General features: G+C 36.1%; 1 protein-coding gene across 38 annotated transcripts in view; it reads right to left on the bottom strand.

Annotated features, from left to right (window-relative positions):
• KCNMA1 (potassium calcium-activated channel subfamily M alpha 1) overlaps positions 1 to 24,005 on the bottom strand; it is a 468,105-nt gene that overhangs the window by 89,743 nt on the left and 354,357 nt on the right. For 24 of the 38 annotated variants that reach the window (XM_064662583.1, XM_064662586.1, XM_064662587.1 and 21 more), the window contains 2 exons: positions 23,547 to 23,633; positions 18,245 to 18,321 (listed from right to left, as the gene is read on the bottom strand). In XM_064662583.1, the coding sequence (XP_064518653.1) occupies positions 18,245 to 18,321; positions 23,547 to 23,633 (164 nt within the window). Of the gene's footprint in view, positions 1 to 8,633; positions 8,808 to 14,720; positions 14,730 to 18,244; positions 18,322 to 23,546; positions 23,634 to 24,005 lie in introns of all 38 variants that reach the window. The other 14 variants (XM_064662590.1, XM_064662591.1, XM_064662592.1 and 11 more) reach the window with 2 other exon arrangements.

The raw sequence follows: 24,005 nt of genomic DNA, 5'->3' as shown, positions 1-24,005 counted from the left end.
TCCTTTTCAGAATAATCGTACTGTGCTAACAAGATCTGATCAGTATCAGCGAAGCATGTGTGTGTGAGGTAGTACACATTATGTTTTGGAAAATCTTGGATAATAAGTGAATCACAGCATTACAGGATTCAGTAATACATAAAATATCACAAGGAAAGCTGTATCATAGCATTATAAAAAAAGAATGCTAACAAAGGCTGGTGAATAATCTCAAACAGCAACATTATGACTGAACTTTAACCTATTTTAAAAGTATATTACCAACATAGTTAAGAACTTACATACTGAAATAAATATATCTATGATACATTCTGTTCACCCCCCTCCTGTCTACTATAACCCCAATCAAAGCAATGATACAGTATGGGTGCTTGTTTTGTGGCACTTCAAGAGCCACATCTGGAGTTATGTGACAACAACCTCCTCTTTTCATGCAGAACATAAAAAATTCATGAGGTTATGCATCCTGGCATATACAAATGCTTGGGAAGGTTCTGGGTACTCAGTAAAGACCCAAAAAAATTGTCTTGCGAGTTACTTCTGGCTTCCGGACTAGGGGCTGAACCATTCTGCTGGACCTACTCTGATAAATCTGAAGATTTCTGCTCCTATTTCAATAGATTCTCCTAGCTTATGTAAGAAATACACTGGTTGCCCCTGCTTTCAGTTCTAGAAGTATGAATCACATAATATGTATATAGGTGGTCACACAATAGCAAATGTGACTCCTCACCTGAATAAAAATATATATATTAAATATGCTAAGGATCTCAATGGAATAATCAGGTGACAGAACCACTGTTTTTGATTTTTTCCTGCTTTCTTTTTTTTTATCAAAATGTATCAAAAGTCAAAACACTCCCATACATTATGCAAGAGCTTTTATACTAAACTCTGTTCCACTTTATATGTTGAAACTGTATTGTGGTCTGTTGTATACTTCAATAAGCACCTCCATCTACATATTACAGTAACTTCAGGTTACATGAAATGTAGAAGACTTAGGCCAGATTTTTTTTTCTGTGAACCTAAAGGACAATATTCCAAGTCAATGAATATGTTTTCACTTGAATTATAACAGGATACAAACAATAAAGATATAAAATGGAAAAAAAACCCCCAATCTTTCAACACAAGAGTATGAGATGTACAAGCTTTACAAATCAAAATTTTTAGTTTTGACATAATTTAAAAAGAACAGGAATTACATATCAAAGTGTCTCTGTGATTAGCATGAGCTGATAGTTTTCTGCTCTGGTTGGTTCAATATTAATTTGAGACCTTGCCCAATAACATCCACACAAATTAGCTAAGACTCAAAATGGCAGTCAATTTGGGGGACCTATCCTGAAAAGTGCTACTAACAACTTCCCAGCATCAATGAGCTTCTCAATCCTGCAGCTGTTTTTAAAAGCTTCCTCCCAAAGGCGCATTTAGAACTAAATTAAATGCAACTTTGACTTAATTAACGTTTTAAATGATAATGAATACAATGTAGATTCATAGAAGGCATTTACATTGCGTTATAAAACTGATAAAAATTTAATAACTCTTTGTTAATAAGTTATGTCTCTCCAGACCCATAAAGCCTAAGGCAGTCAGTGCTGTAGTCTAGGGTCTAATCCAGGTTCCTAATGCAGGTGGTATAAGGAGGCAGGAGACTGACTTGACACTTGACATTTGCTCTAAGCTTGCTCTGGATCAAGCCACTGCTTGTTCATAAATACTTTATTTCATATAGTAAAGGTCAGAATTTGGGCTCAAGGCAGGGCTATGACAGAAATGCTCAAGCTGAAACCGAGCCAGCTCTGGCATCTGTCGCTTGAAATAGCTGGGAAACAGTAGAGAAGGAGACCTAACCGGCTAGCATCTGTCCCACACCACGGAGGTAACAGGAAGAATCTGCTGCCTGGTGGTAAGAAACTGTCATGGTGAGTTTCATGACAACCAGCCACACTCAGGAACTAAAAATGCAAACATAATTTCCATGTCACCCTGCATAAGACCCTCTGCTAAATTCATTCCAAGGGATGCAGACGGCATCTTTTCTAACTTGTCCCCATAAAAGCAAGCCACTCACTAGTCCCTTCCCTGTGACCCTGGTAAGAATCACCACTCAACGTAAAGGCCTAAAGGAATTAATGCAGACTTCTTGATCTTTCCCTCTCCCCATTTTCTCAATTCATCAAAGGATTCACTGCTAAACTTAGCAGTGCCTCCATCCCACGGTGATGTGAGGGTTCATCTCCTTGTCACAGACATCACAAACTGGGCAGAAGTCACTCTCATCAGCCCAGTGGTACATGCTGCATGACAAAACTGATCTGAAAAAGTGCATGCTTCATTATTTATATTATCTAGTAATGAGTCAGACTATCTCACTTCTACCATTCTACCTTCTAAAAAAACCAGTTTGGTTTGGAGGGATCATTCTGTTTTTTTTTCTACTACTGCATTTCTACTTCAGTATTCACCTATATGCTTATACTATATCCAAAAGAAAGTTAAATAATTTATCAGCACTCAGGTTTTATTAAAGTATAGAACAATAAATGGGATTGATTTTTTGAATGTTATAGTCAAACTACACACTTGAAGTCACCTACGGCAAAATACCTATTGTTTCACGTTACCTTTTCCTCCCTCCGTAATTAATGTCATCTCCTCAGTGTTTGAAGAGGAAGTACAAAAATCATGGTGCATTCATACACATAAAAAAAGAGATAGAATAGATTCTTGGAGTCTCAGGACCAGCCCATTCTGATCACTGCTTCTATCACTATGTTAGCAATACAGAAAAATGTACTGTAGATCAACAAGAGGATCACCTGGAGGGCTGTACATCAAGAGTGTAAGAAAGGCAGACAAATCAAAGGCTTGGTTCAGTGAAACCACTGTTCCAGCAAGCAGTTCTTGAATGCTAGATAAGACTGTGATCGGATTTATTGAGTCAATTCATCCTATCTTCTTTAGTGGAAACACATGCACGTACTTTTATATGATTGCAAAAAGGAGAAAGAGATGGAAAGAAAATAGGTTAGACAGAATTGCAGATATAAACTAAGTTTGAAAATAGAAGAGTAATTTTTCAGTCCCAGAAAAGCAGATCTCATGGTGTCTGGCTTCTGATTTACCAGTGCCACAGGTTATGGAGCTGGCTGTAAATATGGCAGATCTCCAGCATGTGCAAGCTTTGACTTCATATCAATGGCTACACCATGAGAACCTCTATAGAAGAGCACAGGTTTCTCCCATATTTGTTGTTTTTTATTGTTCCACTGTCTGGTTTTATTTGCTTCAAAACCCCACTGTCCAGTTTTAGTAATACCAGCTTTCCTGACAGTAGATCATTCTGAGAAGATGGCTAAGGAAGGTGAGTTGGTTTCCTTCATTACCCAGTAGCAACACAGACTATGTTAAGATGTATATACCTTTTTTTTTCCCTCACCTGTACTGGTCTTGTATCTTAACTGAGTTATCTAAAATAGTATTTTTTTCTGAAAAAAATGACAACTAAAATAAACACAGGTGTCCATTTTTACATTATTTTAGTATTTTGAAAGGGAAACCATGCAGTCTTGTAGAGGTATTTAGAAGAAACTTCACAGTCATGTCAATTCCCAGGAATACAACACTGAATGCATGGAAACTGATGTAACCGAAGTAAAAATCTGTCACCCTGAAAGGACAATATTTGGAACCAATTTTACATAAATCAATATTTCACACACAGCTTGTTTCACTGGCTTATTGTTTATATTCTCTGTGGTTTTGAATTACCAGGAATTTATTTGGCACTATGTCTCATTCTAATGTTCCATTTTCATTAATCTCTTTAAAAAAAAAAAAAAAAAAAGTAGTCTACACAACATAGCACTCTATCATTCTCCAGTATACAGAGGTGGGGTCATTCCACAGAAGTGAGCTGCATAAAATACAGCAATCCAGTTATAATCACTTACTTATGAACTTACAATGCCGTTCAAGAAGGGCAGCATCTGTCTTTCCTCTACAGGAAGACACAATCACTTATTTCCTCCTTCAATTTATTCTTCCTCAAAACATTAAAGGTGTACTGTTGGCTTTTTGTTCAGGACAAAGAGGAGATGGTGTGACCACAGAGAGATCAGTGGGTTATATTAAAAAGAAAGTGTTTATGCAGCATATGTAAAAGTAAGATTTTCAAAGCCTCCTGTGGCCACAGCAGGAAGTCTCACAGCTCAGAAAAGGTGTGTAGTGGGAGAGAGCAGTGGTACTACCCCACTTTCTCATAGTCAAAGCATTATAAATATAATGTAAACGGGATCATATTCATAGTCGGTTCGAGAATCTCAGAGTCTCTAGCTACCACAAGGTGGTATATGCATCCTGTAAATGGAAAATTATTGTTGCTAAAGGGTAAACAGAAAATTCTAGCACTGATAGGGCACATACAGGCACTTCCTGCACCTTAGCTCATGCATGAAAAAGCAAGTAGTTCTTGTTGTCTTGGCTACTACAGCAGGACTAGAGAAGTAGTAGGTTAGAAAAGCAGAGGATAGAAAGCAGAGGATATGTCCCCTGCATTCCAGGAGAAATAAAGAGTATGCTATCTCCTCAGCCAGTTATTCAAGAAGTCAGGACTTAATAGTCAAACCATTTAGAAAAGCCCAAACATAGTAACATAACTGAGGAGTTTTAGATACACTGACCAATGTCTGTGTGTGTTATGCATTGACCTCTCTGGCTAAATCAGTTATATGTCATTTCAACTCTCACTATAGAATTTGGCTTTTTCAGTTTTAAAGTTGCACAGGCGAAGTCTACATTGCCCTAAGTAACACAGGTCAATGAAGAAGTTACAGTTTTTCTTGACCTAACTTGCTAAACCACACTGCCACGCATTGTTTCAGCACCGTGTACCAGTCTTGGTTCAAGCTGCCCAAAATGTTCACCTAATCTTGCAGAATGGGATTTTAGGTCCTTTGAGAGAGATTCAGCAGCCAACTTGTCTGTACAACATAAATCACATGCTGACAATAAAAGTCTATATGGAATATATGGCTCTAAACTGGGTCTAGTACACAGGTAGATACATGCTTTGGCTACTTTGAAAAGTTAAGCTTTCTCCAACTTGTTTTAGCATGGTCTTTCCACATAAGATGGCTAGGAGTTTGGGTTGAGCCCTGCATTCAAAACATAGCAATAATTAATCTCTTATTTTGTCTCTAGAGATCCCCGATATTCACTAAAGCAAAAGCCTTCACAAAGAGCTTCTCAGAACTACCAGAGCATGCCAAAGCATGTTTTCTCACAAGCTGAATTAGATGTGCCTGGGCCTAATATGTTGTTGGGAATTTAGAATCCCATGGCAGTGGGCACAGCAACAACTTTCGAAAAGGTTTCCTTTAGAAACTTGAACTTCTGATGTTCCTGAGAAGCACAGACATATGGTGATACAGAAACACAGAAATTAAATGATTCAGGTTAAGCTTCTGTCTGTATCACTTAATCATTTGAATGGCATCCCCCAAGATTTGGCATAGACCTAAGCAGAAACATCACAGTTATTAATAACATAATTTCATTGTATAAACCCCCCTAGGTTTTTCAGTGGTTAAGTGCCTCTCTTCACCCTAATTGACTTGAGTCTCCAGTGCTAAAAATACTTGGACCATTTGACTGCTGTTCATGTAGCAATCTACCAAATGCAGCTAAACCTGAAAAAATGTAGACACAAAAAAGATTTAAAATTATATTTCCTTACATTTAAAAAAATTATATGCATTTTTTCCAGAAAACAGCCTATAAACTCAATAGCTCCTTTAATGTAATTATATTTAATCAAAATATGATTTTCATTTGCTGGAAGTACAAACAACAATACAATAAAAGAGAAACTCATTTGCAGTGGAAAACACATTGTAAGTGTTACTTTCTCTGCATATTATGCAATTAGTAGACTAAATCCTGTGTACATCATTGAATATGTAAATTGATATCTTCTACTCAACATCAGATTCTTAGAAACAGCACTAATTCTCACCAAAACTACTCATTGTTTCAAGAAGATATACATAATGGTCTGGGATTTTATTTGCCTTGGGAAAAAAAGCCTGCTTTTATAATCAGAAGTTTAAAAAAAATATATAGGAAAGAAAGAAAGAAATGCATTAAGCAATTGTAGAAGCAAACCAACTCAACTGGGGCACCACGACCAAAGCAAGCCCTGTAATAGTATAATGACCTTTAATGAGTGTCTGGGGAAACAATACAGTCCTAGCATAAAAGACAAAGGGCAAAACCCATCATGGCTCCACTGACACTAATTCAAAATGATTTTCAGAACAACTAAAGAATGTAAGAGAGGTAATCTGATCCACCAATCTGACCTCACTTTGATTCTGGGGCCCTGCTGCTGCCATTTCTAATTGTCAAACACTCTACATTTCACATCTGCTCATATTTAATGAAAAGCTGACTCTCACTGCCATTCTTTGAGTTAACTAGCTCTGTCAAGATGGGCATCACACGACCCCTCTGCACTGCAAAGAAAACATACTGATTTCTATTGAAGCCCTGCCAGTGCAACGTTGCGTGTATATATATATTTTAATTGGAAAAGAAAGGCTTATGCTGCTTTGCACGGAGTGTGAATTGGTATTGATTTTCGTACTTATTATTACCAGTCAAAGGTGACTAGTCTCACAAGGGGAAGAGTGAGATCTCTTTTGATTTGATGGAGTGATGAAGAGGGGAAAAGGCCCTTGAAGGATAGGATGCTAAAAATCCTCAAAGCTGTCAATATCACTTATCCTTCAAAATGTAACACAGATCTAACGTGTTTCCCAAAAAGCATTGGTTTTTGTTGGAAATAATACCATTATTGTGGAAGTTTTTGGCTCAGCAGGCAATGCAATCAAAAATGTTTACTTTATCTGCCCCTGTAGAGTCTTAAGTGGACTTGAAAGCTATGGTAAACCTACAAATTAGTTTTTCTTTCCTTGCCAAACAGTGCTAATGGCAAAAATTTTATCCACTTGTAGGAGACATATTAATTTATCCTAATCTAGTTGCTGTTAACACTAGTGCCAGGACCCACCCACGTACTCTCTGTAGCAGTCTGTATGAATACAAACTATACCAGGCACTGTTACTGGGGCTGTTACACTGTATAAGTAACTGCCTGCAGCAATTCTCAATACAGGAAGGTTTCTCATTCACTCTTATGTTTTGTTTCATTTTACTCTGATGAAGGTCTCTTAAAAGGATAAAAACTTATGTTATTTAGAACAGGACTTAAAACTGGGAACCATCCACCCTGAGGTGATATATGAATTGTCACTAAGCAGATAACTAGGAGTTTATAAACAGATACAGAGATTTCTGGTAAAATCTCCAAGAAATCCTATTAAAATAATTTCAATTGACACAGTCTTCAGACAAAAATTTATAGCATTGTTATATTTGTGACCGGAAAAATAGCTCAAATGTCAAAATAGTTAAACCAAAGTCATTCACCACTTGGACTACATACTGAAATACACAAAGCATCAAAAGACAACCAGATGCATAATCTATTAACTACATTATAGCCTTCACAGTGGAAGGCACTTTTGTACTTAATGACTTGTAATGTAAAGAGGACATGCTTCCTGATCAAAACTCCAAAAACTTCTCATAGATGTATTTGAATAACTTTGTAGTTTTCTTTGCCATTTGGGTAGGGAAAGCAAAACAATTCCTGTCCCAAGACATAGTTTTGCCTGTTATGAATGACTAAAGAGGACAAGAAAATGAAACCAAAAAAATCATTTTGTTTAACAATCTTCCTCGATTGGTGACATCACACTGACAAACCAAGCTTTGGAATTCCTATAGTTTACCCAAAGAATTAATGGCTATGCAGAATTGTTCTAAGCTCTCTGTTTTCTCCCTCTCGACTCTGATCTTTCAAAAGAGCTTTTGTGGCATATTTCAGATAGTTACTATCCTATGGGACAGATTCTACAGTTAATTTGAAAATGTTTGTACCAGGGATTTCTATCAGGCCAGTCCTTCTAAAAAAGCACTACAAAAAGTACAGCCATTTTTACTAATATTTCTGTGGTTTCAATATTACATGGAAGGTTCTGCCTTATTGAGAATGAAGGGCTACACACAAAACTAAAGATAATAATAGCAGTATAGGTTAGAATTCCAGCTACTACCTTGAATCCTGTATATTTATTCACTGCCAATTGTACGGTGCTCTAGTACCACCATCATTAGAGCTAGCTACCTGCTTAGCAACAGTCAGATATTTAGACACAGGCCTGTTCCTCCACTGAAGCACTTATTTTTTAATTAATGACAATTTATACTGTATGGATTAAATAAAAAAGATGTCACCAAACTGCACTACCAAGGTCCTGCAAACTATTGCAAGAGGATGCTTTATAAAGAGCACACAAAGTAAAATAATGAATTAAATTTTCTGTATTAAAAATAAATTAAAACATAAATATAAAGACAGAGCCGTAATCAAATTTGGTTGGTTTTTTAAAAAGCATCAGCCCAGTAAAATCCACAGAACTACAATGTACGACACAAGACGGGGATGATACCACAGACACCACAGACATGGAACAGCATGTGTTGGTGTTAAAACTTACAGGCACGTAAACTGGTGGAGCAATCATTAACAGAGACAGAAGAAAGTGGGAAGGCTCTCTCAAGGGTGTCCATGTTACTATGTACACTGCCTGACATGCAAGAGCAGTCACGCTCAGAGCGTCCGCAATCAAAACAACATGCCAGTTTCATTCTCTTGTAGATGGACATCTTGGCTATAACCATGTGTTGGATGGGAGGAGAGGAAGAGCAGCAGGTTAATGGCAAGGTTATATATATAACAAGGCAGCTGGAAGGTAATTTAAGGGATTCAATACAGGCCTTAGTTAATGTTAACAGTCTTGACCCAGGAAAAAAAAATGCAATGAGATTATTGATAACGCTTTGGCTGTACATTAAAAGTAGGGCAAAAGATAAATTGCTCTTTATTTCTGTTCAGTCTTATAGGGTGACTGCAGTCACGGGGAAGAATTACTGTTTACAGTCAAGTGTTTGGATCCAAATAGAACATAGTAAAAGCACAGAATCCTAAGAATATACTTTCTCCTTGGCACAATTAATACTATTGGGTTTAAATGAAAAAAGAGTTGCTAATCCATTAGATACTTTTGCTGTATCCTTTTTCCTGTAAAAATTTGAGTTTTTTTTCTATAAATATATATATGTATGTATACACACACAAAAACACACATACACATAAATTCTTACATACACACACTCACACGCACATATACATTATACACTTACACACATATAGATACATATATATACATATATTTATTCTTAAACATATGATAATAATTCCCCTGTATTAAACTGTGCCAAGGAACTCCTTTATTGCAATAAATTACACATCACTAAAGAGTTACAAGATGTTAATAAAATTTTCTGAAAAATTTATTTTGCTTACATTATATCTTCAGGAATTAAAATTAACTCTTGACAGAATACCAAAATTTGCCCATATAAGAGACACAACTAATAATGGTAAATATGCTTACATTAAGATCAGTTCACAAATAAGGCATCACCAAAAGCACATAGAGCATTGGTCCACTGAAACATGCTGAATCAATCATTGGCATGTTTTCTGCTCTGGATTCAAAAGTCAAACAAGAATCAAATAACTGAATGTAGAATTAGGCACTAATTCCAAAACAAGTGGCAGGTTAGCTAAAACATTTTAATCCTTCAGTCATCTGAACGTCCTTGTTATGTATTTCTAGAAATATACAGCATCCTATTTCATAAATGTATGTATAAATATCATCATTAAATTTTGTATGTTATCTGAATCACAGATTGTTTAAATCTGAAGAAATCCAAAGGCCACTTAGATTGTTTCACATGTTGCACTGAACCAACACTTTTGGTAATGGTTTAGATTGAACTGACTCAATTATACTAAAAACAAAACAACATTGACAGGCAAAAACAAAACCTTAAAAGCAAATGCAGAAAAAAGGTAATGTTTCTCTGGCCTGTACCTTCAGTTTAGGATGGGGTTTTTTGCATTATGGTAATGACATTAAATTTAAAATAATTTATCTTTTTTTTTCCAGTTTCTTAATCCCACAGTCACCAGGAAAGAGGGATTGAAATCACTCAAATGGGTCAAGTCCTGTTCTAAGGCCTTGATGACTTGCCATATAGTATACTTGTCAAGCAAGGGTAACATTATGATTGTGGAAAACAGGCATTGAGGGAGATGAATGAGTGATCTCTTCAGCAGCGACTCCATTCCTCTAAAACTTTGCTCACATGACTAATGCCATGTTCTTTTAGCATCCTAGTAGAGTTATCTTACAGCTGTTCGGAAAGTCATCATGCAGCATCAGGCTTGTTCATTGCATGGTACATCATTCCTCAGAGCTTGGATTTTAAATAAGAAGGTTTCCGCTGCAGCTTTTGATGCATACACATTCAAACTACACAGAAAATTCAAAACAGCATTTGTTTCCCCATGGTTTCCCCTCTGTCTAACTCTTCCCAACACATTCTTTAAAGTTGAAAAGTTGGACAGCAAAAGAAAAGTGAAATAAGTTACCAAAAGTGTGGAAGTCTTTCCAGTATGCCTATTTTATTTTTTTAAGGAAATTAAAGAAAAATAAAGGGCATTTGTGAAACAGTAACAGTAGGTGAGGTAAAAGGCAGGCCCATTTTGCTTTAATTATAGCTGTTTTGAAGGACGTTTTCTAATCAAACGCTGTAGCAAAGCACACTGAAATTCTCAACTGCTGTGTCATTGGTTAGTAACAGTCCCTGGTTTTCATTTACTTGTAGCCATATCTTGTCAACAGTCAATAATAGGATAGGACACATTTATGAAAATTAAAAAGAAATCATCCTTAAGGGCAAAGAAGGCTGGGAAGGACAACTTTTTGTATCATTTTAATCAGACTTAAACCAATAAAGTGGGAAGTTTATGGCCTTCTGCTCAATAGGGGAAGGACACCATGGAGATTCTCAAAAGCAATACCCTTCAGGGACTGTTTTTAACTATTATTGTCAGTTGTTCTGGAGATCATGCATCATTTGAATATTTCACATCATTAACATGCAGGAAACAGGCTTGGACCTGGAAATATAAGTAGCAGAAAGGACTTTCTATAAGGATTTCAACCAGTATATAAGCAACTGCATATCAGAGCAATAACTTTTGGAAAGAAAACATGCTGTTACTCTTCATTCCTCTTATACAGTCAGTTACATTCATACCAAATACACTACTTATTTTAAATAAAACAAAACACGTACTATTAGTAGGGATGACTAGAGACAAGATCAAAGATGAGACAGAAATGATTTCAAATGGTTCAGCCACACACACACCATTTTCTGTAAAACTTCCATGAACATTAACAAAAAATGGAAATCATCAGAGAGACAGGGGGACCTTAAGAACAGCCTTTGGGTGAGTGTTAAATTCATCTGACACCTGTAGAACCTGCATAAGAATCAACTCATTTCTACACCTAGAAGTGTTATGGGTGTTGAATAGAACTGTTATTTGATACTGGTGAAAATGTAACTTCGGACAAAAAGGAAACTACTTCCCTATTTTCACGTGAATAATAAATGTTAAAAAATAGGAACAGATCCTTCTACTTAATATAATGACAATAATACAGTACTTCTAAAACTAATTGGTAAAAATATCAGGGAAAATGAAAATTAATTAGTAAAAATATCAGTAAAAATATCATGGACATGAAAATAAGACTGCTTAAATAATTTACTAAGAAAACAAGGCATCTATGAACTACTCATTGACTCATTAAGAGCAAAAAGACAGCAAAATTTCTTTCAATTACTTATAAAGTAAATAAATACATTTAGAACTTTTTTTTTTTTGCAATTTTTCTCAGAAGGCAGTAGCCTTCCATTCTAATAAAGAAGGAATGTGCCCTAGATGTCTAAGCTTTGGGCAGTACCTTACTTTCTCATCTCAAAAACTCAAAAAGTCCAGTTCAAATGTCTAGATTGTCTAGATCTGAGGTGTTACTTAGAGTTCACAAACAGTAATGGGAAATATTTCCAGCTGCAAAAATAAGCAAAGGAAACTGCAGATTATTCTCTACCTAAGATGTCAAGGAACAACTCTTTTTTTTTTTTTTTTTAAAAAAAAAGGCAAGCAGAACAAAGTGTCCCTTCATCTCTGCTGATTTTTTTTGTTTTGTTTTGACCATAGAGTCTACCCCATCCTCGTAATCCTCCCGTCACTACAGTAGTTTCCCCTGACCTCAGCAGTAACAAGAGTGGATCTCCGAGGACATCTAGTGGATCTCTACGAGGTAGCAGCTGGTTAAGAGGAAGTGGAGGTTTCTTGACCAGCAAATGGTACATAAAGGTCCCACTACACTTCAGAATTGAAATGCACAGCGCCATTTCAATTCATCAAGTTCTCATGATCCAAACTATGCATAAAATATCAGCAGCATTAAAGGACGACCAGACCGGCCTGATCATCTCTCAGTGATGCTGCTTTTAGTATCATGAGACTGGAATACACACAGGACTTCTCCAGCAGAGTTTCAGTTTCCCGAAAAATACAGCAGCATGTTTGTGAGGATTTATTTTCACTTAACACAACAGGCAAAGCTATCTCTCCGTTATTTAATTTTACAAGACAACTTCAAGACTAGCAAGTGAGCATCTTCACTGTCTTTCAATTTTTGCAATGAAAAGCAACTGGTTTCTTGTTTGCTCCAATTCAAAAGGTGCTGTTCTTTGTCAAAACTGTAAAAAACACCAGGAGACCTGAGTGGACATTTTGCCCTATTTTAGTTGCTATAAGAATGGCTCATGGGTTTTGATGTAATGGCACATTTATAGACCAATTCATTTTAATTTTTAAATCTGATCATGACCTTTCTTTCATTACCTTAAAGAGACTCTCAGCCAGTGTACTCTCAAAGATAATCATTGAACAAACTGAAGCTATTGGGGAAATGGAAAAAAACAAACCAAAGCTACATGACCTTTACAATTCTTTCATAGCATAAAGAACTCCTTTATTTGTTTATTTATTACTATTTAAACTATTTTCTCTAGTTCAGAAAGGCCTCAACATAGAAACATGTTTTAAATAAATACACTGTTCCAAATAAATCCGAATTACTTCTACTATTTTGCCTCAAAGTTAATAGGATTCATCATTTTATCCATAGAAATTAGTTTATTTCTGGTTTAGTATTGATTCTTATCATGCTGATCTGTTTCATAATCTGCTTTTTTTCTGCTGCCCCATCTTCTGCTGTGTCATTTGGTAGGCTATAAACAGATCTGGAAAAATTTCTGTTCTCTCCTTGAACTCCTTCTTCCACAACAGGATTTCAGTCCTTTAGAGTAGTTTGCAGGCACCACAATAAGATAAATAGAAAATAATGGTAATCATAATGCAAGCCATCGCAATTTCAAGACAGCCAGCACTTTATCATGCAATGCCAGGAGTATAAATCTTTTCTTGATTCTTTGCAAGATCCTATGGTGTGTACAGCTGAGAGGGGAAAAAATATCTCAATCCTGATTAAGACCTGAAGTGTGTTCACACAATAAATCCAGACTATCTGGTAAAATGCTGAAGAAGTCTCACAGCCTCGCTTACTTAGAATAGCTGCAGTTCCATGGTATGGTTACAGCCTTAGTCTGGTACAGTAATGCCACACTGCAGTTACGAGATACTTGGTGCCCCTTGCTGTTTGAAAGAACAAGTCCATATAATCTCAACGCTGCCCTATAACCAGTACATTTCTTTGCAGCAAATTCTTTCCATGTCCCAAATGCTGTGTTTATTTAAATCATCACAAGTGTACACACTAAAAAGTGGCTGATGAGAGCCTTCATAGATTCTGTACACTTTAAAGTGGTATGACCCAGATTGACATGAAGTGGTCTATAAAGTTTCTATTCTATATATAATAATAATAATAATGCAAAAAGTTACAGCTAAAGTCCTGAATAGTTAGTGTGCGTCTACTTATGCAATTAATTTCCAAACCAGCAAGCTCAGGAAAATAATCACTGTAGCTTGTTTCCTGTTGAAGATATCTCTGGGTTTATAGAATAAAAGTTAGCCACACAGTTAATTCATTGTCTAGTTTTCCCCCATCAACTTTTTTTTCTATTCTACAAATGGGGAAAAAGAAGTTAGATAAGGACAGTAAAAGACTGCTGTGTTGCTCTTTGTGTCAGCTATGCAATGGAAAGGACAAAGTACCAAAAAATTGAACAAAGGTCTGACAGTTAATTGAATTGTACTTAACCAGGCCAACAGTGCTATAGTGGCAGTTACCCCAGCCTAACCAATATCCCTAAGAATTCATGAGATATCTCTAGAATAATTTCAAGAAAATACTATTCCCAAGATCTCATTTTCAAATAGGGATAAAAAAATAAGTGTGTGGAAAAAAGGGGTAAATAGGTAGAAGAGGGGAAAACTGCTGTATTTTCTTCAATGTCACCCTAATCTCCATTGGTGTAAACAATGAGAAACTTGTGGGTATGACATCACTGCTACATGCAACATAAATAAAAAAAAGAACCAAAATACTGAACAAAAATACTCTCTGCTAGAGAAAGACAGGTTGGACCGCACTCTGGGCTACAGGGAACCCATTTTTACTCACAATAGATCACTATCAGTGTGCAGTTAAAATATAGTAGGGGCCGTGTTCCAAGGCAGCAAGAGGAAAAATAAATCAAAAGTTTGTCAATTGTCATAGATTACAAGAAATTCCTTCAAACACATCAATGTACACATGATATGTCCCCTCTGGGGTTCAACCCCCACCGTTCACAGCAAACACTGTCACTGGAAAAAATATATAGAGAATTAGACCATAGCTGTTGCACAAAATGAAAGAAACAGGAGGAATAGGTCATCCAGTTTAGAGATTTCATCCCAACGTGGCTGTATTTTATATAAATATATGCATATATTTGGCCTCTTGCTGCAAAAACTACAGTTAAATGAAATAGAAAGAGATTGAAAACATTGAAAAAAAATTAACAATCTGTGAATAAAATTTCCACACAAGTATTTCTTTGGACAATGTGACATCAGCATTCATATGTTATTCAGGGAGTGGATGGGTAAGGAGAAAAGGATGGCAAGAAAACTGCAAAAGGAAAGCGAGATTACATTAATTATCCCTAGCCTTGTAGAAATGTACTGATCTGCCCTGAATTATTAACATTAGGCCTAACAAGTTTGGACAAATGGCTATGTAGGTCAGACTCACGTTTAGACCCCAACGATATCACAAGCTAATGTTCAGAAAGTATCTAAATTGAAGTGCAACCTCAGATGCATTATTAAAGAATGTGGGTTTTAAGTGTCATGGGAAGCTGCATTAATTAATGCCACCATAATTAAGTTTTCCATGTAAAGATATTCTTTCACGGTTAATTCACCTGAATGTGTCAATATTTTTACATACAACCTTTCATTTAATCTTACACATTTTCTGCATTCAGCTGCCTCTAATTACTATGTTACTCCCTAATTAAAATACATATTTAACATATAGGACTACACAGATGCATTTGTGACTGTATGAAGTGTCTTTGAAAACCAAATTGACATATTAGCTGTTGACAGATCAGTTAACAGTTTTCTAACTCAATAGGGAAAGAGTTTTCTCAATTTATCCTTTGTTTTGGTTAGACTGCATTTTTAAGAACAATGATTTGTGCGGCTTAAAGAGGGATAACATAGTTAAGGTTTTTCAAAAGTGATTAGTGATTTGAAAGTTAAAATATTTTATGTGAATAACAGGCTCCACTAAAGACTTACCTCAAATAAAACCCCAAAAGAAACCCCAAAAGAACAGGTCCCATAAAAGGGATCTCAAGATCGTCAATAAAATTTGAGAACCAAAAATCACTAATTACTGTTGAAATTTTTCATTTAAATTTACTGCTTACTGACAGTACTTTAAAAGTGAAGCAACTGTATTATTTCTAATACTTGTGATCATGGCCCTAAGAGAAAGTTGTTCTCAGGTGTACTAAGGGCTGCCTGCTATCACAGTACCTGTGACCCTATCTGTGTCTAGGAAATGGGAGGAGAGAGGGCAGATTGAGGGAGAGGGAAGACAATGAAAGGGAAATTTAAGATTTTACTCTCACTGACCATGTTTTTTCTCCTTTTTTATCTGACTCAGAGGATTCCCTCCTTAACATTCAGTGCTTACTGTGCCAGCTCTGACAGCTGCCTCCTTCTTCTGCCTCACTAACTCCATCATTTTGTTTATTCATCTGTCCAACACCCTTTCATTTATTGGACTGATGTGTGACCATGCCATTTGTAACATTTCCTATTGCTACTCACAGAAGTTGTTACTCTTGCCTCTCCATGGCCTTACTGCTGGTAATATATCCATTGTGTTGGCTGAGTTTCAGGATACTGTCTCCTTCCAGGTTTCCTAGTATTGAGGAGGTTACCTTGATTCTCATTAATATACAGAAAGGGCTCTTGCCCTTTATAGTGTTAATTCATGATTCCTATCTTCTAAGAAATGACAATGAAAATTGTAGACCTCACATTAAACTGACAGATTTTGGGGATTTTTTTTTTTTTTTAGCAGAACATGTTTAAAAAGCATGCATTATGTGAAGGAAGAGTAGAGAAGAAAATACAAATATAATAGGTCTTTTTTTTCCCCTGACAGAACCAGATCAAATTAAACAGGTAACATATTTCTCTTTAACTGTTGAGTAATTTGGAAAAAAGATTTTGTTTGAGAGCTACAGGCACCCTGAGGCATCTGTAACTGGCTTTACCAGAACTTACTCAACAGACTCATTGGCTTTGGCAGCAGTTCAAAGGTCACATTCTCACATGGATAAACTGTTCTTGAACAATTTTTTTCCAATATGTTAGGCAATGCATACATTCCTTCCACATCAGGCATGCTTTCCATGTGCTTTGCTCTCCTCGTGGCTACTGGGAAGATAAATATCATTTTCTGTTGGCGTTTCAGCTGCTTTCTCTCAATTATACTGTTGTTCCACACTCCTGTTTTTTTTGGGGACAGGAGTTTTTTAAAAAAAACTCCAGTGACATATTTTTTCTTTTCAAAATCATCTTCAAGAATTCATCCACTTCAGGCACTCCGTAAAGGCAGAGAATGTCCAGTTTAGGCTTCTTCTGTCCTCCAAAATCGCACAGTGATAACACTGACTCAAAACTATAAATAAGAGGGTTTTTTCCCTTTTGAAAATAGTGGCAAAACAGACATGATCAAACTCTTCTGATTTCTTTCAATTTACCTAATCAGTACTTTTGAACTGAGTGATCTTTTTCATGGCAGAATACCATAGAACGCACATAAATATTCATATATCCATTCAGGAATGAATCCCTAAATTATTTTTCTATCAGTATTACAAATATGCATGGGTCAAACACATCTTTGGCCAAAATGTGGTTGTGATAGTCCCTGGAAAATAATTTCGAAGTACAGATAGGTAAAATGTTAATTGCTACTTATTTATAAAAATTCAGATGCAAAGTCTGGTCTCAATTCCAAAACTCAATTATTTCTTCACGAAAAACTGTCCAAACAATTTAAGAACTTACCTAAACTTAATATTAGCATTACAGCTAAAAGGATATATATAAGAGGCACTAATATTTAATTTCTTCCAGACAATCCTTTCCTCCACTAAAACTGTTCACTTATTTAAAAAATGATTTATTTTAATAGCTGTATGATATAATAGATTTCCCTAGTTGCTTCTTTTACAGAATCATGATCAGCAAGACAGACAGAAGTTCTTTACTGTAAAGAAAACTATTGAAATACTGGATTTCTGCATGTTATGAATGATAGCAAAACTTCACCATTGGCTAATTCTTAACTCAGAAACCTCCACAATCAGATCTAGCTTGACTTAATTCTTCAGGTTTTGCTAGCATTGACCCTTAACTGATTTTTTAATGAAGACATAGGTGTGTGAGTGGTGTGAAATGTAATAAAGACATGGAGACTTCCGAAATGCAAATGGCACTTACTGTGTTGCTGTGCATTTATTTCTTAGTTTTTCTGTACCACTGAGCAAAACATGTAAATACATGTATAGGTATTCTTCAGGGCTGAACAGTTCATGAAAAGGAGAGGAAGGGAGTGATAGAAATATTACTTACGCCGTTTGCAGCCACATTTTTTTATCCTTTTGGGATCCGTGATGTCATCATGACAGGCCTTGCAGTAAAAATATGCCCTGGAGAGCGAGAATGGGAAAACCGACACATTTCTTAATCCATATAAATGAAATTAGTCCCACATTTCCTCTTGTTGCAGTGAAAAATTAATGAAATATGCCAACACTAATTTCCTTTAATCTTTGAAAAGGTTTAGACATTTAAAGTAGGAAATGTTTGCTGTGAAACCATTAATTTTAAACATAAGACTCCAAATTAGTGTTTCTTTTAATATACTTTTATTTGAAAAGTAATTGGAAGAAGGGATATTAATTATGACACAGTGTATCAGTTCAGTTCTCTTTCATCTTAGAAAAAAGAGCATCCAATGACCTTTGTCACAAAAAGAAATATATATAATTAATTTTCTGTTCTTATGAGCTATACCAGGGTGGGGTTTTTTAAAGACTATCCAGCACCCTAGGCCAGTTCTTCAGGCTGGTCACAAGTAGGACTTCATTTTAGCTACACTGAAACTGCAATGAGATCACCGTGACATTAAATATCAGACATGTTATTTGCAAAAAAAATAAAAAACAAACAAACCAACCCGAAACCAAATCAGAAAGGGAAATCTACTCAAAATAAGTTCCTAAAGGAACAACTAAATAACATCTAAATCTTGATTCAGACTATTATGAGATGAATCCCATGACTGGAGTGTGACTATTGGTGGGTACAGGTTGTTCAGAAGAGACAGGAAAGGAAGGAGAGGTGGAGGGGTTGCCTTCCACATCAAGACAGGGATTAAGTGTGAAGAGTTGTCTCTGAAAAACAGCCATGAGCAGGTAGAAAGTCTGTGGGTAAAAATCAGAGACGAAGGTAACAAAGGGAACTTCATGGTTAGGGTCTACAACGTGGGTCTATCAATCCAGGCTGGAGGATGAAAAGATCAGGTGTAGCCCTGTTGAGAAGGACTTGGGGGTGCTGCTGGATGAGACACTGGACATGAGCTGGCAATGTGCACTTGCAGCCCAGAAAGCCAATCATATGCTGGGCTGCATCAAAAGAAGCATGGCCAGCAGCTCAAGGGAGGTGATTCCATTCCTCTACTCTGGTGAGACCCCACCTGGAGCACTGCATCCAGCTCTGGGGCCCCATGCATAGGATGAACACTGATCTGTTCTAGTGAGTCCAGAGAAGGCCACCAAACTGATCAGTGCTGGAGCACCTCTCCTATGAGGAAAGGCTGAGAGAATTGGGTTTTTTCAACCTGGAGAAGGCTTTGGGGTGACCTAATTGCAGCCTTCCAATACCTGCAGGGAACTTACAGGAAAGATGGGACAAGACTATTTACAAGGGCATGTAGTGACAGGACAAGGGGGAATGGGTTTAAATTGATAAGACAGTAGGTTTAGATTAGATATTAGGAAAAAATTCTTGACTGTGAGGGTGGTGAGGCATTGGAACAGGTTGTGCAGGGAAGTTGTGAATGCCCCATCCCTGGAGATGTTCAAGGCCAGGTTGGATGGGGCTTTGAGCAACTGGGACTAGTTGAAGGTGTCCCTGTCCACAATAGGGGAGTTGGAACTAGGTGGTCTTCAAGGTTGCCTTCCAACTCAAACCATTCTATGATCCTATGATTCTCTTTTTTTTTGTTCTTCATACCTAAATAAAGAAGAACCATTTTGGTTTTGAACAGACAAAAGCAAAAATTTAAAATAAGAATATGCGATTAACAAGATGAACTATCTAGGTTTCTATTTAACATTTTTGTTCACGGACTTCTACTCTTCTATCAAATGGCTCACCACTAGGTAAAGCACAAGGAGAACTAAGAAAGAGGGAAAGGATAAGCTCTTTACTTTATATAAGATTTAAAAAAAAAACCAATTTAATAAATATGTATCAGAGTGCCCAGAGGAGAGTTTAATCATGCCTGTCAAGTCAACATATCATGTAAGGCTGCTATGACACATTTCATGAGGATCACACACACAGCTGGCCTCTAGCTAGACAGATACAGTTTAGCAGGATTCTTGCTGGCATAACAAATTAAACATACTTTCTTAACCTGCTTATTTCCCTGTATTTGTCCATGCTCAGCATAGGTCAGCTCCCTGCCTATCATCCCGACCCCCCTCTTTGCATACTTCTCAATATAATTTTTGGCAGTAAGAAGCAAAGCTGCCACTTTGCGACCACCCATAGCTTTTGCTGACAGTACTGAATGGTTGGATTGCTACAACAGTAGGGAGGTCTCTGAAACAGAACAATCTACAGTCCAAAATATAAAAAGAAAAATAAACAATATTAGTACACAGTCTGATTAAACACACCCTTTGGCGCTGCAGCTAGGATGATCACTACTATTTCTTCTAAATTAAGTAGAGTGTGGCCACCACAGGTAGAACTATAATAAAGGAAATGGTCAGAGATATAAACTAGATACCTAATTTAAATAGTTAAAAATTTATCTAAGTTATTTTACACCTCTGAAAAATGACCCTGGTAGTTAAGTGGCCCATCAGGAGAAAGAAAGCAGGTCTAGCATACAAGATATGAACCAGGGAATACAAATATAAATTGCAGTGAAACCTCACTGAATGTTATTAACACTTCTAAAATCAATATAGCATGAAACTGCTGATGGAAGATACAAGTCCTAAACGTAGCACACTTAATTTCTCTAAGAAAATTCCAGGAAGATTACTCTTTCAGGCTGTGACATTGCCTTATTTCTAAAATGGAAAATGTAAAATGAAAAAGCCTTCTCTAAGCATTTGTATACTTTGCTGCAGAAAGTTTCTAGTCTTCAAGATATTCACATTCCACCAGAAAGTAAACAAATTACATCCAAGGAAATGAGAATAAAACATGTTTCAAACCATGGGCTGATGCCAAGAAATAAGCCAGGAAGAGAAAAATTCCTCAAATTTTTACAATTTCTCCCCAATCCAGCTGTAAGCCCCTTTATTGAACAAGAAATAACTACCACAATATTACCTCACAAAACTTCGTGACACGCACCGGACATAGGTGCCAGGGGAGGTAAAGGTTAGACATAAGAAAGAAATTCTTTACAGAGAGAGTGATCAGACATTGGAATGGGATGCCCAGGGAGGTGGTGGTGTCGCCGCCCCTGGAAGTATTTAAGAAGAGACTGGATGTGGAACTTAGTGCCACGATCTAGTCGACAGGGTGGTGTTGGGTCATGGGTTGGACTCAATGATCTCAGAGGTCTTTTCCAACCTGGTTGATTCTCTGTGATTCTGTGTGATTTCTAGAGATCGTGTTTCTGAAGTTCACTTCAGGACAAATGTCCTAGAGTACCTTCAATCCTATGTCCAAAGCCAAGAGCAAATACTTGAAGTGATTGCTGTAATAAAATTATCCTTCTATATAATTGGAGTGAATTAAGTGGATTTGAAGCATATGGATTTCTGATCATAGTACTAACATTTAAATGAATAAAGAATAATAAAGATGTAATTCATATAGCTTGTGTTTTATTTAAACACTTGACATTTTATGTGAAGCTATCTACCAAGGCATAATTGTTTCTAGGTATAATTGCTTCTAATGGGAAACTGTTTTTCTAAAAATGCAAAAGTGATTGTAGCAGGAAGAGTAATTGAACATTGTATGTTATATTTTATTGTGGGATATAGAAATATGATAGATTTAGCTTAAGGGAGCTGGATTTTCTTCATTAACAAAAAATCAGAATAATTTAATTTGAATTTCAGGTACATAACATGTTTAATTTTGTTTTATTAAAAATTTATTTTTCCCCCTCCAAACCCCCTCAATTTTAGAACATTTTTCTGACTCTGATTCATAGCTCAAAAGGATGAAATGAACACTTTTCATAATTGGCTTTGTTAGTTGAAACACATCTGATAACCATTTGCTTTGCAAAGAACAGCTAAGAAATGTGGTAAGGGAGGCAGGATGTTTCTAAACCAAGCCTTCCGCGAAAAGCCAGGCAGAATTGGAAATCCTGTTTCATGCTTGGTATTAGATAAAACATGACAGATGAACGATGTGAAAAATTTCCCTAAATGCAGTCAAATTCTCCCTGTTAAAAATATTATGCCATTTTTCTAGCAGTCTGAAAAAAAAAATCATTGGAGGGTGCCTTATAAATGAAAGAAAACCAGCACCTCGGTAAAGCAACATGAAGACAGTTCTGTGTATTCAACTGGTGAAAAGCACCAGAGAGAAGAACTCTATGCTGAAAGGCAGCACACCTGAGACAGTGCAGGATGGACATACTCCAGAGATGGTGCTAGAAATACGAGAGGTCAGGAGCACTGCTGTTCTGTTCTATATGCTTTACCCTAGCCAAAAAATATCTTAGCTCTTTCAATAAAAACAGAACTCAAGTTCTCTGATTTCATTGGTTTGATGTTTTGACCTTCTTTAAAGATTCATGGCAAACATGCATTGCTTATTTCACTGTAATTTAAACCTAAAAATTTTAGAACTTAATGAAGTGTATCATTTGAATATTTCACCATTTTAAGTGTGGGATTTAGTTAAAATAGCAAGTTCATGGAGAACATCAAGTAAAAATCTAATTCTTGATGGCATGACATAACAAATACACAAATTATGAGGAGGCATTCAGCTGCAAATATTAATCTTTTTTTTTTTTAACTCTTACAGACATTCAACAATTCTTCCTTTTAAAAATTATTTTCTCACAATTCTCCTTTGTTCTTTCCAAACATATAATGATCCTAACAAACAACAATACACACATTTGGTCCTAAACACAATACCATAAAACTCTTTTTCATTCATCCCAAATCTAGTACAGCCAAGTACAATGAGCCTGTGAATATAGCTGGTTGGAATATAGTGCACTGTTGTAATTTGATTTATTATTATGAGGGCATAGAATCTGTAGCTCCATTAAAGAAAAATGACAAGAACATAAATATTATTTTGCTAATGCAATTACTGAATGAATACAGTACCCTGCTTACATCAAGTATTTGCTAAAGTCTATATAAATAAGAACTTCTCTAAACCTGAAACTCAGACAAAACTGTAATCCCTGTCTTCTACCAGCCTCTTTATTTCTTTTCATATCTGCTGCAAAATTATTTAATTTCCTTGATATTTAGGACCTTAGTTAAGAAAATTTCATATATATACGTTTGGTTCACTACAGTGACAACTCAATTCTCCCTGAGAATCAGATAATAGGGTAAATTAAGTGAGGCATTTACATGTAAAGAAACAAACTGACATTAAATATATATGTTTAAATTTAAAGATAAAACACATGATTTACCTTTTTACTTCTTTGGCATCACTTGCAATGAAGAATCCTAAGGTACCTTCTTGAATCTTGACGTGGTTTCCAGGATTGATTAATATACTGCTCAGTGAAAAAAGAACAAAACCAACAAAACCATAAGTTTAAATTATTTTTAACGGAATGTTCTAAATTAACTTTATTTGATTCTGTTATAGGGGACCCACTAGTTAGGAAAGGCTGCAAGGAAATTTTAAGCCATCTTCCTTGAAATTTCCAGTCAAATAACAGTTTCACATGCTTTTTACAAAAACTTTAATTCGAGACAATCACATGCCTCTGCCTATAATCACATCATGTAAGTGTTTACGTCTGTTTTCTTATGTTTTTGCTTTAAATATAGACTACACAAAAGCCTCTCAGAAACATGAAGTGTGAAGCTGAGCATTGCTGTTTTCTTGCTCTGTCATGCAAAGTGGTGAAAAATTCACAATA

Source organism: Pseudopipra pipra, chromosome 8, assembly GCF_036250125.1.
Source record: "Pseudopipra pipra isolate bDixPip1 chromosome 8, bDixPip1.hap1, whole genome shotgun sequence".
Classification (NCBI taxonomy): Eukaryota; Metazoa; Chordata; class Aves; order Passeriformes; family Pipridae; genus Pseudopipra; species Pseudopipra pipra.
This window is presented reverse-complemented; position numbering and strand designations above follow the sequence as displayed.